The sequence below is a fragment of the Podarcis muralis genome, chromosome 2, assembly GCF_964188315.1.
Source record: "Podarcis muralis chromosome 2, rPodMur119.hap1.1, whole genome shotgun sequence".
NCBI classification, from domain to species: Eukaryota; Metazoa; Chordata; class Lepidosauria; order Squamata; family Lacertidae; genus Podarcis; species Podarcis muralis.
Window position 1 is genome coordinate 47,904,696 of NC_135656.1, and position 18,809 is coordinate 47,923,504.

General features: G+C 39.0%; 1 protein-coding gene across 18 annotated transcripts in view; it reads left to right on the forward strand.

The window, feature by feature from the left end:
* The window catches only part of TENM2 (teneurin transmembrane protein 2), a 753,358-nt gene that overhangs the window by 662,514 nt on the left and 72,035 nt on the right, over positions 1–18,809 (forward strand). For 17 of the 18 annotated variants that reach the window (XM_028717464.2, XM_028717467.2, XM_028717466.2 and 14 more), the window contains one exon: positions 17,324–17,470. The exons of the other annotated variant lie outside the window; for it this stretch is intronic. In XM_028717464.2, the coding sequence (XP_028573297.1) occupies positions 17,324–17,470 (147 nt within the window). The remainder of the gene's footprint in view (positions 1–17,323; positions 17,471–18,809) is intronic. 18 annotated transcript variants of the gene reach the window in all.

The following is an 18,809-nucleotide window of genomic DNA, read 5'->3' on the forward strand; positions in this document are numbered from 1 at the left end:
TGGGGAGGAGAGGGTGTCATATTCCTGTAGTTATTTCTAGCCCTTTCACTCCAATCTATAAGAAAGTGAGAAAAAGGACATGACTAGATAAAGAATACAAATGCCACCTTCTGCATAATCAACAAAGTTTCTACAATAGAGATTTAAATGTCTTCATCCAATGTGATCAATACTGCATCTTCTTTTGTGCGAGAGAACATATGACATTTGCCTAAATCTATGTTGAAACAAAATTATAATGAAATAATACCATAATTGCCAAGCAGTCTTCCCAGGCACACCTGAGTTTAGTAAAAGAAACTGTGGCTTTGCCAGCCAGGTAGTCCGAGGTCGCCGGGGCCAGGGTGCAGGAAGCAACAATAATGGCGTTACAGTGTCTTAGGATCAAAATGACCACAATTTTCTTGTTCGCTAGTGCAGCAATCGTCTGCCTCTCCCCCCGCTCTGGCCTCCATGCGTGGAAAGGCTGTTGATGCTGTGGTGATCCCATTGGTTGGTAACTGCGCACTAATAGGTCTTAGTAGCACATTCCTGAGCAAGTTTACTCAGAAATAATTCACGTTGTGTTGAATAGAATTTACTCTCAAATAAATATGTCTAGGATTACAGCCTAAGTATCAATAATTTAGTGGAATTTCAAAGTGTGCTTCATTTTTTGTAGCTTGCATCTACTTGGGTGACAATTTTGTTCTATCTGCTGGTAGGGTAAAAACATAATTAATTATATTCAGGCTTTATTGAGAATCAACAGTTGCTTGTTGTATGATCTTCTAGGAACAGATAAAACACAATTTCAATAGGAATATCAGTTATCTGTCACTTAACTTCGCGCCTCTAGTCATGACTAGAAAATGCCACACAATGTTGCCATTTTTCGCCTTTCCATTTATTTATGTGCAAAACATACAACCTTATTCCTTCTCTAGGCCACTTTAAAAGGCAATCAGTGTACTTCTCAGCTGTGTTCCTCTCAGCTGTGTCATGCAGGACTTCAAAGAGCTGCATCCTGCAGATATTTGTAAATAACTTCCTGACTTAAATAAGAATATTTCTTTCCTGTGTCTACATGGGCTATATTGATTTTTCTATCAATTCTCGAACTTTTATGAAGCCCCAGAAAGAAAAGAAAAATGAAATAGGATTGATCAAGCTGCTGATCTAACTGCTAAAAGGACAGAGCTGAGTTTGCTGTCCTGAAGTGTATTTACTGCACTAGCCAACTGTTAATGTTCCAACAATGTGTTTTCTATGTTATTTTATACCCTGTAGTGTCAAGCACCAGTTTCCGTGAGTGAAGGTATTACACGGTATTGCTGGAGACAAAATAACAGAGATATTTTAACTGTAGAGATAAACTCTGGTGGTAGTTGGGCGCTCACTATTGGAAGTCAAATAAAAAGTAGGGAGCTTCTTAAAAAGAAGAAAATCTCAGAGCCACACATGAAAATGATTTGCAGAATTGGTCTGTACATTATTATTTTATAATAATGCATCATAGCATCATACTTTGAATTCTTGAATGAAAAATCCAGAATATTCAGCTAACTATTGAGACTGAAATCATGTCTTTCCAGACACCAGCTGCATATTGAAGTTGTATGTATATAGAAATTTGCAAATGATCTGGGTGATATTCTCTTGTAGAGCTCAGATGAAGCACACTCACTGAGGTCAGTGGAACTACTTGTAAGTAAACTTGCAAAGTTCAATCTTTATCTTTATCTTTATCTTTTTTTTAAAAGTAAGCAAAAAAATCTTTGTTTAATAATAATAATATTTATTTATTTATTTATGTGTTTATTTATTTATTTATTTATTTTTATTTTTTATTATTTATACCCCACCCATCTGGCTGGGTTTCCCCACCCACTCTGGGCTGCTTCCAACAAAAGATTAAAAATACATTAAAACATCAGTCATTAAAAACTTCCCTAAACAGGGCTGCCTTCAGATGTCTTCTAAATGTCAGATAGTTGTTTATTTATTTGACATTTGATGGGCTAGACAGTGGCATTATTTCCACAGGCATCATGTATGGTTTTATGGAGATGCCTTAGAGTTGTAAACACAAATTCTCCACCAACTTTATCCTCATCAAGACCTAGCATGAAGGTGAAGGGCTGATCCTGGTATTGGCACTATCTCAGTATAATTCAATCATTTCTGCTACTAGTTGAATATATTTGAAAAAACATTCTCCTATGACTTATCACCAAAAATGTAACTGAGCCTCTCAGGTTCTTTATGTACATACCTGAGTGTTACTAGTGTGGGATAAGAAGCAAAAGACACATTTTACAATTTGATTTACATTGTAGTCTGATATATTAATAGGAATCATAGGATGAAAATAAATAATGCCCTTGTAAGAGTCTTACTACATGCGACACTGACCATGCCATTTGGCCTTGAGTGCAGATGTGGTATGGAGGGTAGGCAGAATTGCACTGATGCAATTCATTAGGTGAATCCCATCTCATATCGTTTATCATTTAAAGCCAAATCGCACAATGTGTGATCTAGGCTGTCCCCAGCAATTTAGCAATGATTCCAATAATCACTCTGGCTGAAAAATGTATTGTGCAGTTGCAAAAATTCCTGCCAGATTACAGCAACTGTTGCATGTGTAGACTGACTGATTTACAGCATTCTCCCTATAATATGTTGCTCCAGATGCAGGACATGCAGCTGGTTTTTCATGATGTGAACTACTCAGTGGCAGCTGATGTGCAAGAGACAGTCTGTACTTGTCCTCCCCACCCCACCCCCACAGCAGCTTGGATGAGGTTTTATGTGATCCCAGTGTTTAATTTGTAATGGCAATTGTCATGTCACATGTTTTTCTTTCATCAAGACTATTTTTTCCCCTTTGGGTTTTCAAACAAGCAAACGAGCAAGTTGTTTCTTTTCATTCCTGTTTCAATCCTATCCTATAAGACTCATAGCATTCTAAATCCTATAAGATTTTCATAGTACTCTGAGAAACTATGTAAATCAAAAGGCACTAGGTTTGCTGTATTGGTAACAGGGAACCATAATTTTGAAAAACTGCCATTCAAGATGCAGGTTTATTGCTTTTCTCCTAATCCCATTATATCTTTATTCTATATTGATGCATTAGCAGTCCAGTGCAGAGTAGCTCAATCAACTTACAAAGAACAAAGCATGTTATTTATGCACAGCAAAGAAGGACAGCATGTAGGCATTTTCAGGTAGTTATTCTGCATCAAATTACAGGAGTTAATAGAGGTACTTTTTCATATAATTAAACATTGATTCATTTCTTAATACAAAAATTTGAAATATACAAGCACTGGTAACTTTAGAATATGTGTTCAATTTTATATGAGTTCTAAGTCAAAACCACAAAGAAGGTGATTATGTTTTCTTTAGGTATATGTTAAATAACAAAGCTGTTAGTGAATAATATATGTAGCTAGAATTTCAGCTGCGTACATTTTAATTTTCTCCAAAAGGTCCACCAAATATATTGAACATGGTCCTAATTCACCATACTACTGAAAACGATAACACCATTAGCATGATAGTGATAGGTCCATTCCAAAGTGCTATTAATACTTTTTTTTAATATGTGAAGGATATTGGAATACAGGCAGCCCCCTGTTTAAGTGTGTTCAATATGTGGACCCGGAAGTGACTGAGAAACATGATAAAGATGTCACTGAAATGTCACTAAAAGGGTAGAGCAGGTGTCTGCAGTCTTTTTCAATGGGTTTCAGTTATACACGACCAACGCGCACTGTGCCTTGGAACATAACCCCTTCGTAAACAGCGGGCTGCCTGTATATATAATTAATTAAAAGTATAGAAATTATAGTCTCATATTTTATCCAGAAAGCTGCATTAAAGTGGGGAGGGAGAGAAAATAAGTATCTTACTAGTTTAGTAATAACATTTTACTTAATTCTCTTTCTTTACAAGCTAGTGATTTATTGATCACAAAAGTGGTTCAGCATCAAAATACTGATCTCAAATGGCTTGGAATCTCCCACAAGGAGAGAAATGATGTTATTTTTGCAAATTCAGTTTGTGCAAATACAAAAGGAGTAACTGCCATTGATGATTGTAATTCTCATAAAACCAAAGAAACGTCAGTACAGATGAGAGAACACTCTTTTGTTTTTACCACAGGGAATGGTGGAAAGTGGCACTTGGTTCTTTCAGCATGCTGCCATCAACTTTTCAGCACATTGTGAATATAAACTAAGCCGACGTCTTTTGCTTTTCCCTTTAATGAAGCAAGGCAGAATGTGTGTTTTTGCTCTTGCAGACCTATTCCCTCTGTGAGCCAATAAAGAAATTAGCATCATAGCACAAAGCTTTATGGCAGCAGCTTGCTTATCATTAAAGTTAGAAAGCAGGGTTTAATTTTCTTTTTAAAAAATCTGCATTCCTTTGATTTTAAAGTATCATAGCACTTTTACTGGGTTTTTTTTGCATGCCACGTCAAAGTTTATTTCATGATAATTATTTGTTCCTTTTTAAAATAAAAAATAAAGCACAATATGAGACAGCATTAGGGTTACAGCATTTGATAAGCTGTACTTCCTGCTTATCTATTTTCAAAGTCTTGCAGGACTGCTTATCATATGTGGTCAGGCAGCAGTGCAGGACAGGAACTCCCCATCCCCTTGGCTCCAATGAGGGACATGGCCAGGGGTTTTCCCAGGCTGGCACAACCCTGTTTGGTCTTCATCCCAGCCAGCTGGGATTGTAGCCTGCCCTCAAATTGCCAATCGTGGGCAAGCTGCAGTACTGGCTCCGCCCTGGGGGCAGACTGGACCAAGCTCACAGGCTTCACTCCAGTCCACTCCTGGGCACTTTCCACCTCTTCATCAGCTCCTCATCTGTTTTCAAAGTCTTACAGTAACAGTTCACAGGTAGCATAACAGTAACAAGTCTTGTGTTTTCTGAATGTAATTTCCAAGATGCAGCATTGATTTCTGACTGAACCTCTTGTTTTGCTTTGTTTATATTTGTGTTTTAGAAAGTTAGTAGGTACAGGGAAAACAAACGGAATTTGTCATTGGTTTCTTTGTTCTGATAGGAATTGATAATAAAAGCAAGGAAAAGAAAAGAAGTGTGCAAATGGTTAGACCCATTGATTCCTTAACTGGCATCATAGAAACAAAATTGTATTTTACCATTGTTTCTCTAGAATCGTTATTAATTGATTCCTTATTGGAATACCAATCCCCACATTTCTGATTATGGCCTGCTCCATAGAGAGCATGTTCTGAGAAACTGATGGAAAAAATAAAATAAAAGTGTGAAATACATCAATTACAGTGGGAAAATACAGAGTGGGTTGGCATTGGATCAAGGGCATCTATAGTTTAACTAAAATTGCAGTAGTAACTGTGTTTTTTTTAAAAAGAATTATGAAGCAGTATATACTGAAGCACTTTAAATCTCAGAGAAACAAGGAGCAAAGGCCAGCATGCTGGTGTAAGGTATTTTTGTGCAATCTGGCTGCTGCTGCTGTTGTTATTGTGTGTTTCCTAGATTAATTCTTTACATATTATTACATACATGTTTTTAATGCAATAAATGCAGAAATGTGAAGGGAAGGGGGATCCAGATCTTTTTTCTGCAGATACTTGCTGTTGCATTTCCCCACCATTTCTTTCCTGTTCTGTTCTGTGTACTATACTGTTCTTAGTGAAAGTAGCCTCTGATCTATGAGTCTAACCGTATAGGAGCTGCGTGTAATATTATTAGGGATGGTAGGTGTGCTTTATTGTGCAAAGGACATCAGCAACATACCTGGTTGACGACCTGCAGGAGTTAGGTGCCTTTCCACCCAGGTGCTCCACACAACCAGAAACAGCCTCATTCTCTTATGTGGGAGAACTGGGAAGGGGAGCAGAATGATTTGTGATCGCATTCCATATGAGCATTAGATATCCCTTGTGAATATTGGGTTGGAATGGTGCAGTTACAGAAAACATAGCTTTCAGATAACTCTGATTAAGAGCAAACTGTTTTATAAATTATAAGGAGAAAAATGCTTTAAATGCATTAAGTATATATCATTCCTGGATTTGTACACTGACTAGAAAGAGACTCTTGGGTCATTACACAGTTGCATAAAATCCTGATTAAGAAGGATTTTCACAACAGACCATAACTGCTTTAAGAAAGCTGTTAAAAAAATCTGCTAATTAAGCATCCAATTAAAAGTGCATCCAAATATGTGTTTACATTCTATATAAATTCTTTTCCACTGATGAATGTACTTTATATTTCCCATTTTCCATTGCAATGCCTCATGGTAAAATTCAGGGTGAAATTCTACCACAGGGTCTAGAACAGGGTTGGCTAACCTGTGCCCTTCCAGATGTTGTTTGTTTGTTAAACCATGCATCAACGTTTAGATTATGATACATATCCAAAAAACACAAGGAATACTAAAATCAGCAAATAATTCAGCAGGAAACAACCAGGAGTCAGCTCAGTAATCTCCAAAGACTTGGAGGAATAAATTTGTCTTCATGTGACATCTGAAGACCAATTGTATGAGGGACAATTGTATCACCACCAGGAAAAAGTCCCCACAACTGGGACACCATATAAAAGAAAAGTCTGCTCTGAGTCCCCGCTGAATGAACTTTTATAGACAAGACCACCAGCAGAAACTCCCCTAAAAATATTAAGGCACAGGCTGACAGATCCTGGGAGAGACACAACTTCAAGTTCTTGTCTTATACACTGGAGTCAGCCCCTTGAATTGGGCCTGGAGTAAATGGGCAGCAAGTGCAGTGCTCTGATGCAATTCAGTCTCAGGGCAATACTCTTCAATCCACCAACAAAGTCCTTCTTCAGGGTTCATCTGTGGCACTAAAACCATTAATGTAACCTTACCTAATCATAAATTAAGGTAATCTCATCCCTCATATACCCAATTGGTCTCTGTGTTCTGCAGTGGAGAGCATCCTGCAAATACCATCTTATCAGGAACTTCATTCCTCACAGTTTCAAAATGGGGCTTTTAGTGTGGTGACACCTAGCCTTTGTGACTTGCTATATACAGTGGTACGTCGGGTTAAGAACTTAATTCATTCTGGAGGTCCGTTCTTATCCTGAAACTGTTCTTAACCTGAGGTACCACTTTAGCTAATGGGGCCTCCCGCTGCTGCTGTGCCGCCTCCGCATGATTTATGTTCTCACCCTGAAGCAAAGTTCTTAACCCGAGGTACTATTTCTGGGTTAGCAGAGTCTGTAACCTGAAGCGTCTGTAACCTGAACCGTCTGTAACCCAAGGTACCACTGTATCAGGGTGGCGCTGTGGTCTAAACCACTGAGCCTCTTGGGCTTGCCAATCAGAAGGTCGGTGGTTCGAATCCCCGCAATGGGGTGAGCTGTTGCTCGTTCCCAGCTCCTGCCAACCTAGCAGTCCAAAGCACATCAAAGTGCAAGTAGATAAATAGGTACCTCTCTGGCGGGAAGGTAAATGGTGTTTCCGTGTGCTGCTCTGGTTCGCCAGAAGCGGCTTAGTCATGCTGGCCACATGACCCGGAAAAACTGTCTGCGGACAAACATCGGCTCCCTCGGCCCGTAAAGCAAGATGTGCGCCGCAATCCCAGAGTCGTCCACGACTGGACTTAACAGTCAGGGATACCTTTACCTTTACCTTTATATATCAGGCGGGCATCATTTCTATTGTCTTTTTGGCCTCTGCTGAACATTTTCATCTTTCAACAAGCCTTCTAAGTGGATATTTTTATCCCAGCCAGTATCTATACTTGGTTTGTAATTGTTTTAACTGTTACTCTTTTTGGCAACTGTTATATAATATTGCTTTGATCCGCTTCATAGGAAGAGATTAATAAATGAAATAAATAATAATAATCTTAGCTTATACTACTTGCTGCTCTTCCTGCATTCCATTATATCTGAAGCGCCTTTCATTTTGGTGGTTAGTTTGGCATTATTCCAAACATAATTCCCAACTCTTTTATTCCTGTTCAAGTAACAAGTTGTTGTTCACTATGGATCCAAGAAAGCAAAATGTATTAATTATTTTAAAGGGAGTATTTTTAGGTTGATCTGAGATGGTTGCATGACAATTTGTCCCATGGCTGTGCTTGTCTTAAGGAAACTAAGAAGATGAATAAAGGAGGCAACAGGTTTTCTACTTTGCTTTGTTCATGAGCTATGAGCACAGCAACAACCATTTCCTAATGGAGATATGCCACACTTTGGACAAGCAATACTACATTACTGATCATCTAATGTGGTGTGGGGGAAAAATGAGTTTTTACAAATAGAAGTAGTCCAAGTCAGTGTGCAAATAGGAGTTTGTACAACGAAGGAGCCCAAATGTAGTAGTCAGTAGAATGTACATGCTACACATAGTCCCTGCATATAGTATAGATTAAAGAAAGGGATTAGGAGGGCTTTACAAAAGCTGTTCACACTAAGGATGAGCTTCACAATAAACATTTTACCTGTGACCTTCTGGTATTGGAACCATTTTTCAAGATATCAGTTTTTTGAAATTATGTAGATCCATCATCACTTTTTGTCACAGTTTTGTCACAGCTTTGCCCCTCACTGTCCTGGAGCATATCTATGTCTCTCTCTGTCATACTTTAGCTGTAGGATTCCTCACCGATGGATGACCTGGAGGCCCCATACCTTAGCGTAGCTCAGGAAGAGTCAGGAGTCTTAGTCCAAGGAGCCTGGGGAACATCCTGGGTGTAGTTCCAGCAGCTCCAGCTTGAAAGTCTCAGTACCAGGCTGAAGGAACTGTTGGAACAATATCTTTCTACTAGCTCTGTATGGCAGTCGCAACTAATTTACCTGAACTGCTGCCTCTTGACCATGCCCCTGCCTGAACTGATAGATATCTGCCATAACCGCTGGACTGGTTTTGGGGTCTTACAGCAGAGCCTTTCCATCTGGGACTTTGCCTGAAATGGAGTGCTTTCCCATATACAAACAATTCCTTCTTTGGGAATTGTGTGACTAGGATAGCTGTTGTATTTGTCTATCAGGACCCATGTGTCTCAGTACATTTTTTCTGGTACTGTGTGTGTAATGGGTTGGGGGAGGAATTTTGAAATGTCATTGTTAAGTAGCTTGGATCTGGGAAAAGGTAATACCTTGCCTTAGTTTCTGCAAATACACAAGTGTATTAAGGCATAAAAGAAATGGTTCTGTTTTAAACCAGTCTTTGAACCCAGTTGAGGCCATGCTTTTACTAAATTCCTTTTTCATAGCCAAAAGGGAGAAGTTTGTCATTCCTGGTTTAGTATTATGTCTGAACCAAACCCTTAAATTGATGTGAGCTGTTGGATTGAGCTGCTATTAGTGCTGGGATATAATGCACTGCCATATGAAATCAAGAACAAGGATGCTGTCGTGTCCTTAAGACTTTCAGAAGTTATCAAATCATTGGGTTCTCGGTTAAAGATTGCTTACTGTGCGATATGTAGTATTTGCAGTAGTCTACTTCATGTTACAATGGCCTAGAAGTGCAATTCTTCCTAGATGCAGACAGATTTATGGCACTCTGTATTCATCATACTTCATCTCCTGAGGGAACCAAGTAACTTTTTGACAGGAGCCCATAGTATCTTTGTTTTTCAAAAGGGAACCTGTTTCTTTGTAAACTCATGTTCAGTAGTTGTATAACAATACTCTGTGGTTTAATCTGATCTCAAAAACTAATACTGTTTACTAAATCTCGTATGAATCTGTCAACAATACCTTTAACATGACACAAATGCAACCGGCAGGACTAAATTTCATTGAGTACTGCTTAAATCTGTGTTTGTGATCATTTTCCCCGTCCTTCAAAATAAAACCAAAGACTGCTTTTCAACTTGTTATAGATTCTACAGAGAAGAAATGCAGCTGTAAGAATGCCAAGGTCTGAGTTCATTAGGAATGTGCAAGGTACAATCCATAGGAGTTATTGATTTTTCAACCTTATTGGAAAAAATCAGTCATGCTTTTCTTTTTTTCACAGAAAGAACCATGTGTGTGTGCGTGCGCATGCACGCGCTTTTCTGATAACATTCCACATCAATAAAGCATGAACAAAAACGATACAACAAAGAAAAATCTTTCCTTTCAAAGATTTCAAGAAATTGACAAAAAAAATAATCTGAAAATATTCTATTCAATTCTACTCCAGATTTGCAAATCTTTTCTAATTTCTTTCCAAGCCCTTGAGTAATTCTCATTAAAGATATTGCGGTTATTTACTGTTAACCATATCCCCAGGTATTTTACTTTCTTTTTACTCTTCATACTTTTAATTCTTTCCAAGTCTTTCGTGAGTTGAGCATCCGTATTTTTTACTAGCATTTTGACTAGTTGTTTTTGTCTATTTAGTTTAAAACCTGCTAAGTTACCAAGCTTCTTTAATTCCTCCAAAACCACTGGTACACTTTCTAGTGGGTGTTCCAACGTCAAAACAACATCATCCACATAAGCTTTTAACTTACAACGTAGTTGGCCCACTTTTATACCCCTTATTTTGTCATTAATTCAATTAATACAAGTGTGTGTGCATTGTATCAGTGGAAATTGCTTCACAAAAGTGTGGTTGTTGGGAGGAATTGTACTAAATGCCAAGAAATTGTCATGAGGCCTTTAAAAAGAAATTGCAAACTGATGTGGAACTATAAGAACCAAATTTAAGATTGGAAAAATGAGAAATGGAAAGAAACAGAAACTTACATATTTGTCCACCTCTAATACCCACTACAAATAACCATATACTGTAAACTTAAAAACAAAAAGAAAAACCACACCAAATCCTATGTACCAATACGCCTCTATTCTCCATATTCCAAGTCTGAAAAGTTTAGTTAGGGTTTAATATGTGAGTTAAATTGGTAACTCATTTTGAGAGCTTAGCATACATTTTACTTAAGCTGTTTAACAAGTTCCACCATTGATAAACTAGACTTATTATGGAAGTTTAATCAATTTTGAAATGAACATAGAATCCTATACTAGGAAACCATGTTAATTTGGGTCTTGTTGCTTTATGCTCTCAAGTTCACAGTGATTTATTTATACTTTAATACCATTATCCATAGTATATAGTATAGGATGGGGATTTTCTAATTGTTTCTTGTTCTTATATAAAAGAACTTTAATCATCTTTATTTGCATTGATATTGCAAAAACAATAAATTTACAAAACTTACTGAGTCAGGTAAGTTCATTCTCTTAATTAATAGCCTTTCCCAATCCTCCTCTAATATTGATTTAGGCAAGCTGAGAACCAAAAGGTCAAGAAAAGGTAACTTCTTATCAGATATGTGGTCTTGCTAGATCATGTTGAGGCACACTGCTGGAGACATTCAAGAGCTCTGCCCTCATTTACTTATGCTTTGCCCATTCTGATAAGCTATCTGCTCAACTGTGTATACCTCAGTTGAACAAAGAGAGCTTTTTAAAAAACATTTTCTGTTATATATTGTAAGGAATAAAACTGTTGTTTAATGCAGAGAATGATGTTTCCCATGTTGTATCTCTGCAACACATGAAGTCAATATTTGTATTAATGCATTCTGTCCACACATAGGATTAATATGTGGAGCACAGGGTGCGCCTTCCGACTCCACTTCTGACATCTGTGCATTGAGTGTGGACAATTGCAGCTGATGCAGTCCTTTGCAGATGCCCATGCTCAATGCATGGACACTGGGGAGTGGGGACGGCACAACATACGATCTAAGGGACAGTTTTGGGAACTGTTGCCTGCCTCTAGCCAGCCTTTCTCAACTTGTGGGTCCCCAGATGTTGTTGAACTACAACTCCCATCACTCCTAGCTAGCAAGGCCAGAGCTCAGAGATGATGGGAGTTGTAGTCCAACAACATCTGGGGACCCACAGGTTGTGAATTGCTGCAAGACCAACACCAGATTTAGGGTGGTGTGGGCGGTTCCCTTGTTCAGGGCACTGAGCTGAGGGAGTGCACAACAGAAAGCAAGAGGGAGGACAGCATGAAAATAAGAAACATGGGGAGGGGTTTTTGTCATCACTTAGGGAACCATCACTTAGGGAAGCCTGCCCCTGTTCATACATTGCCTATTGCATGGAAAGAGCATGTGAGAGGGCCAGGCCTGTACAGACGGTGGGGGGAGCCAGCTACACATACCCCGGCCATGCTGGGCTAAGCCAGCCAAGGTCCCGCCAGGAACCAGCTGCTTTTTTGATTGAGTTTATAGTCTGGTTCCTGCCAACCTAGCAGTTCGAAAGCACATCAAAGTGCAAGTAGATAAATAGGTACCACTCTGGCGGGAAGGTAAACGGCGTTTCCGTGTGCTGCTGTGGCCAGAAGCGGCATAGTCATGCTGGCCTCATGACCCAGAAGCTGTACGCCTGCTCCCTCAGCCAATAAAGCGAGATGAGTGCCACAACCCAAGAGTCGGCCACAACTGGATCTAATGGTCAGGGGTCCCTTTACCTTTACCTTTATAGTAGGGTTGCCATATTTCAAAAAGTAAAAGCCAGGACACCCCAAAAGTTGTTGAGTTTTTGGGTTTTTTTTACAAAAATGCCAAAAACCTGCTATTTTTCAATTTACTTGCCTAAGATCCAAGACAAAGTACCGCCTTTCAGAAATCCCCCCCCCCCCCGGACGTCAATTCCAGCTTTGAAATCCCATTAATGTTAACTTTATTCTAACAAGACTGCCACCCCAGAGCTCAGACAAGCTCTGCACAGGCCTGGATAGGGCTATTGTTGCTCTAAATAACTGATAGGCTAAAAAGCTGTCATGAAAATATATCTGTATATTAATTTGGAGACTAAGAAATCTGCACTAGCATAGTTAAAGTAGTGTATTATGTGAAGCTACAGGAAACCTGTTCTAGTATAATGTCCTTCTGTTTCAGAGGCCCATTGATAATATCTTTTGTTAACATATTTCATATATATAGAGTTACAGCAGTGTACCTGTCTTTAGGATACTCTGCTTGCATTAAGTTTCCAGTTTACTTTAAAACTCTGACTCGAGTTTCTGTAAGGAATGATTGAAGTGCCCATTATTTACCTACATAGATAGTACTCATATTGTTGTGTTGCAACAGAATTCTTTGTGAGAGCATTTGGAGTTTTATAAAAATGTTAGCACTATTCTAGCATGCAGAGTTTGATTCCTGCTCTTCAAGATAATTTGGTAAAGAGCCTTAGTAAGTGTTAGATGAATATAAGCATCTCATGATACTCCAGTCACCACCAACTCTTATACATATTCAGGAAGTTTTTAGGAGCAAGTAATTTAGATTGAAATGTAAATATATTGCATGGAAATAATGGACACACTTTTAACAATAATTATTACTCCATAGATGATTGTGTAGACATCTAGGTATTGTATAAATGGGCTCTTAAGACAAGCTATATGTATATATCTGTATCTATCAGTCTATCTAGCTATCTATCTAATGGTTGACAAAGCAGTTTTGTGTTGTCTGCCAAATAAATATTTATGCATAGATAATTTGAATGTGCTTTTTTGCATTTATAAAGATCCTAAGTAGCCACTACTTTGCACTTAGAGCTTTTTGTCAAAGCTAAATTTATCCTTCATTTACACAGCTTTTTAAAAGGGACACATGCACAAAGCAACCCGTGTTGACGTAAATAATTAGATCACATTGTGGACTATCTATGCACTAGCTTTTAGGTATTTATTATATTTTAATGAAAACTGTTTCTCATTTTTTATATGTTTATGAAATATAAAATCTGCCTTTGGAAGGCCACAAATGGAATGAACTTTGCTGTGGTGGTAAAGTGTTTCCTAGCAACACCATGTCCGTTATAGTCTTCCTTCCTTCCTTCCTTCTTCAAGCTAAAAGCAAAGTCATGTCCATTAATTCCCAGCTGCAATGAAAACTTTTTCAGAGATTTAGTTGGCTTCCTACTGTTCATGTTTTCATCTTGCTCAGATGTACTGGGGGAGAAAGCCCCTCTGCTACTCTGATCTGTTTATCTCTCTCCAATTTCCCTTCAACAAGAAAACCCAGAGTGTATATATTCACAATTAATGCTCATTTTACATTTAAAACAAATCAGGTGTCCTGCAGCATGATGCCTCCCTTGATATAGTATCATTGTGGTTGTTCAGACAGCATGCATGACATGCTGAAGAGGTAAAATAAAACATCTTCAAGATTTATTTTAGACCACACAGAGTACTTGCCTCCTTTTGTGCCTGTATAATGCAAGCACTTCTTTTTTTCTGCCTGAGAGCAGGGTGAATAGTACTTTCTAAGAACACTTTATGAGCAGCAGAAGGAGTTTTATAGGGCTTGTTAGTATGTGGTGATTCTTGGCCATTATAAAGTGCGGTTGCCTTCTCCAGGCTTATGAAAAACAAGCCCACATCACACAGTTGGCAGTAGCAACAGAGAGCTCGAGGACTAGCTGTGAAAGGAAAGTGAACAGTTTACCTTCAAAAAAGAAATGGTCCAGATTAGACATAATGGTTCAGCAATAGTACCGGTAGGTACACCATACCTAAAATAAGTTGAAGTATCCAATTCCCTCCTGCCTAAAGCTGTACACATACTTTCTGTTCAAATAGAAAGGATTATACGAAGGCATAGTTAAGGGTGATGTACAGCTTCTCTGAGGAACCTGTCAGCACTAGCTGAGTGTTGCAAATTGTACCTTGAAGTTGTCCCCTTTCTCTTTTGAAGAAGTAAAAATGGGTATAAAGGTAAAGGGACCCCTGTCCATTATGTCCAGTCTTGGACGATTCTGGGGTTGTGGCACTCATGTCGCTTTATTGGCTGAGGGAGCCGGCATACGGCTTCTGGGTCATGTGACCAGCATGACTAAGCCACTTCTGGCGAATCAGAGCAGTGCATGGAAGTGCAGTGCTTTCGAACTGCTAGGTTGGCAGGAGCAGGGACCAAGCAACAGGAGCTCACCCTGTCGCAGGGATTCAAACCGCCAACCTTCTGATCGGCGAGCCCTGGGCTCTGTCCCTTTACCTTTACTAATGTACTACTCGAAGGATTTTTTATTATTATTTTGTCCCATTCTAAAGCCCCTTCTGACTTCTATTCCACAGCCCTGTTTTGCACCCCTATGCAGGCATAGGGCATAGAAAATGCAATTCCCCAGAGGATGTCCTCTAACACCAGTGCTTGTGCTTACTGCCCTTCAAGATAGGGAAACATGCCCTGATTTTTTTTGGTGCGGGGTTGTTGCTTGAACGTTCCTGCTAGGAACGTTCCCAAGGATTTTGATCAAAGAACAATTTTATTTTATTTTACTTCATCACAGTAAACAAGCATATTGTTTAGATGCAAGATATGTGATGTTATCTCTGATATTGTGCAGCAGTCATAACCAAGAGGCACCATCCATATTCATATTTATTATTGCTTCTGGCATTAAAACTGATTCTTTTGGATTTTTGGTCACAATCCTGAAAAACTTATGTGTAATTATGCCGATGTCAGTTTGACTATTTTTTGAGGTAGAGATTATAAAATAGCATGATCTGTATAATAATTAAGGGTCTTGGATATTCCCATTATAGATCAGATCATGTCCTTTTGGTTAGCTTACCAACCTTTGATCTGAATCACATTCATGCATCAAATGCCATCGCATGAATGAGAAAATATATTCCTGAAAGAAGTTGCTCAAGCACACTTGTTCCTGATTCCTATTCTCTATGTCTTTATTTTATTGATCAAAAAGTACAGGTCCTATTTCCTCTGAGACTTTTTTACCTTCTGGATGCTGACTGCCAAAGCTTTCCTATTATCCATTAATAATTTGCTTTTCTGTGTGGTCAGAATTGTCTGTACACATTTGTATGTTCAGAACAACGAAACATTTAAACAGAACTACTCACTTTACAGATCATAGGGACCTACTGAAATTGTTAGCTTCCATGTAATTCCACATGTCAAAATAGTGCGAGATCATTAATAAATATCCAAACCCATTTAAAAAGTGTTCAGTGAAATGGAAGAGAGAACAAGTAACTATTCACTTCAGTTCAATTTTTAATTCATTTTTATGGTTAAAGAGTCAAAATACTGCTTGTTTGTAGTATGTTAAACTGTGGCTTCAGTAGGATTATGTTTCTTTAGTTGGCACTGAATCATCATCTCATTCCTGAATCTTGTATATATTTGTAGCTGTGACCCAGGAAGGCTTCAAGATATTGTTTAGATTTAATTTCCCACTGAATTTCTTCATGCAACAGCTTTGCTTGACTAAGCTAGACCACAGCTGTTGATGGGTGGTTCTGGGGCACATAAATCACTTTCTGCTGCATCACAAGCACATTCTGTGATCCTGTGGTTCTAAGTTCCAGGCCAGTTCACTCCGTTAGTGCAACTCCACAAGTCATGACATTCCATTGCCGCAGGAACCGCTCCACATCCATTAGTGTTGCAGCTCAGCAAATTATGCAATCAGAACACAAATTACTTTGCCTCCAATTTGTGAAAGGGGTTTCAGCTATTAGATGTTTTTAACCTTCTTGTGTTTTTGTACAAGGGAGGCTGCAATTTTTACTGTGACATGGTTACTCCTGAGTAGTTTGGTTGTAGCCTTTGGCTGCTGCAGAATTCCAAGTGTGTATATTAAAAATCCAGGGAAATCCAAGACTTAAAATTAGTTGAAAGCAAGGAAAGACACCCTGAATAATTTGGAGCCCTTAAATGATCTCTGCGCTATTTTAAGGTAGCTTTGCAGGTAATAAGATACGACACTAAGTACAAGAACGAGTGCACTCATTTCCCCACCCATAACCATATTTTGTATAAAATGCACATTTATTTTGAAATGTGGTTCTATTTCAGAGTTTTGTACAAGCCCACAATCTAGGTTATAGTACCCTGATATAGCAAAAATGTACATGGATTAAATTTCCTTTTATTGAGATTACACTTGTCCCCTAATAATTTATAGATACTTGTAGCAGGAATCCAACCACAGTCTCAGATTCTTTGGGGGGATGCTTATATAGAGCTAGTAACATGTCATAAAATTATAGATATTCAAGAATAAGATCTAGCTGCAGTAGAAGCTTAATTCTTTTTTGCTATTAAAATCAACCCTAAAGATACATTTATGACACTGAAGACTACATGTGTTTTTACGCATTATTTCTCTTTTGCCTTCTACTTCCCATAGTCATCCTCTAAGCAAAAAGATGTTCCTTACACCAGCGAGCATGTCTGATACAGCCTTCAGCTTTCTTTTTGAGTGCACAGTAACATTGTTTAATGTGCCTTGAGCATAGAATCTTAGTGCAAATAGTATTTCTTGTACTTATCTTCTTCATTTCTTCAACCAGATGGCTGCCCTGATTTGTGCAATGGCAATGGGAGATGCACACTCGGTCAGAACAGCTGGCAGTGTGTCTGCCAGACCGGCTGGAGAGGGCCTGGATGCAATGTTGCTATGGAAACCTCCTGTGCTGATAACAAGGATAATGAGGGAGGTGAGCAAAAGTCTTCCAATTCCCAGCCCCTAAAGAACAGAGGGTTATGTGCGGCTTCGTCATGAGTCATTTTACTAGAGAAAGACCCCCTCTCCTACTATTGTCAAGTGTTGTTGTTACATTTCCTTCGAAACAAATGAGATGGAGAAAGAAGAGCTCTTGTGGGGGAAATGATGTGACCTTAAAGACTTCTTTTTAAAATGTAGAGCTTCATTCATCTCTGGTGAAACTAAGGTTTTTGCTGCCGGAGTTTACAGTTGGGAATTGTATGGTTTAGAACTTTAGGACTCGGTCCTGTCTTCAGGTATGCACCCTTTATGACCTAAAAGTCCAGAAAAGCAGCCTGTACTACACATTATTCAAGCAAAGACGCAGCTGATTAAGTAGGATACTTTACAAAGTACTGTAAATATTTGTTAGAGCAAAGATGACAGGCAGAATCTTAGACAAAGGTAACACAAGAAACTTTATATTCTACGTTCAGAGATGCAGTTGAAAAGCCAGCTGCCAATCACCTGAAATCATATAGGACATCACATGTTGGCAGATAAAAAGATGGCTAGGCTTCTGAAGCCCACAAGGGGCTTCTGAAGGCCTGCCAGTTGGGGTGTGTGGAGTTTTGAAGGCACTGCACACCTGGCTCCTGAAGTGCTGCAGATCAGATGTCTGAAAGCGCAGCACAGTGCTCTTTGCAGGCGGCTTGCAAGAGCCCTGAGCTGTGCTTTAAAGTCCTGCTGATCAGACGATTTTAATCCATATTTAGTGTTTCATTTTAGCACCAGAGGTGGATTTAGGGCAGCATGACTGGTTCCCTCACACGGTGCACAGGGGCTGCCTTCCCGCCTCCTTCCCAATGGCACCCCTGTTCGCATCCATCCTGCTCCTTCACCCAGGGTTGTTTTGGCGAGGGTTCAGTCCCAGGATCAGTCAATCTATTTCTCAAACCTACCAGACAAGCAAAAAGCACTGATGCAATGCATTATAATTTGCTTACATTTTAAGGTATTGGAACAAACCTTGGGGGCATACATCTCCCTGGAGCTATTGGGCTAACTGTACTTGCCAGAATTGCAAACAGGAATGGCTGCCTCCAAAATAGCTATGTAAATAAGAACACAATAATTGCCCATAATGCCAAAGAGATGGCCCATAATGCTATCTCTTGCATTACTCTGTGTTCTAAGGCATTCAGCTTGTTACCTCAGGAAATGACATAAACAGGTCATAAAGGCATCTCCTTTTCTTTACTCATAGTATCTGATAATCAAGGACCATGTTCCCTCTTAACACAGAGGCCTCACTTAGAAGTTATGTGTAATAGGTTTATCATGCCTATTGT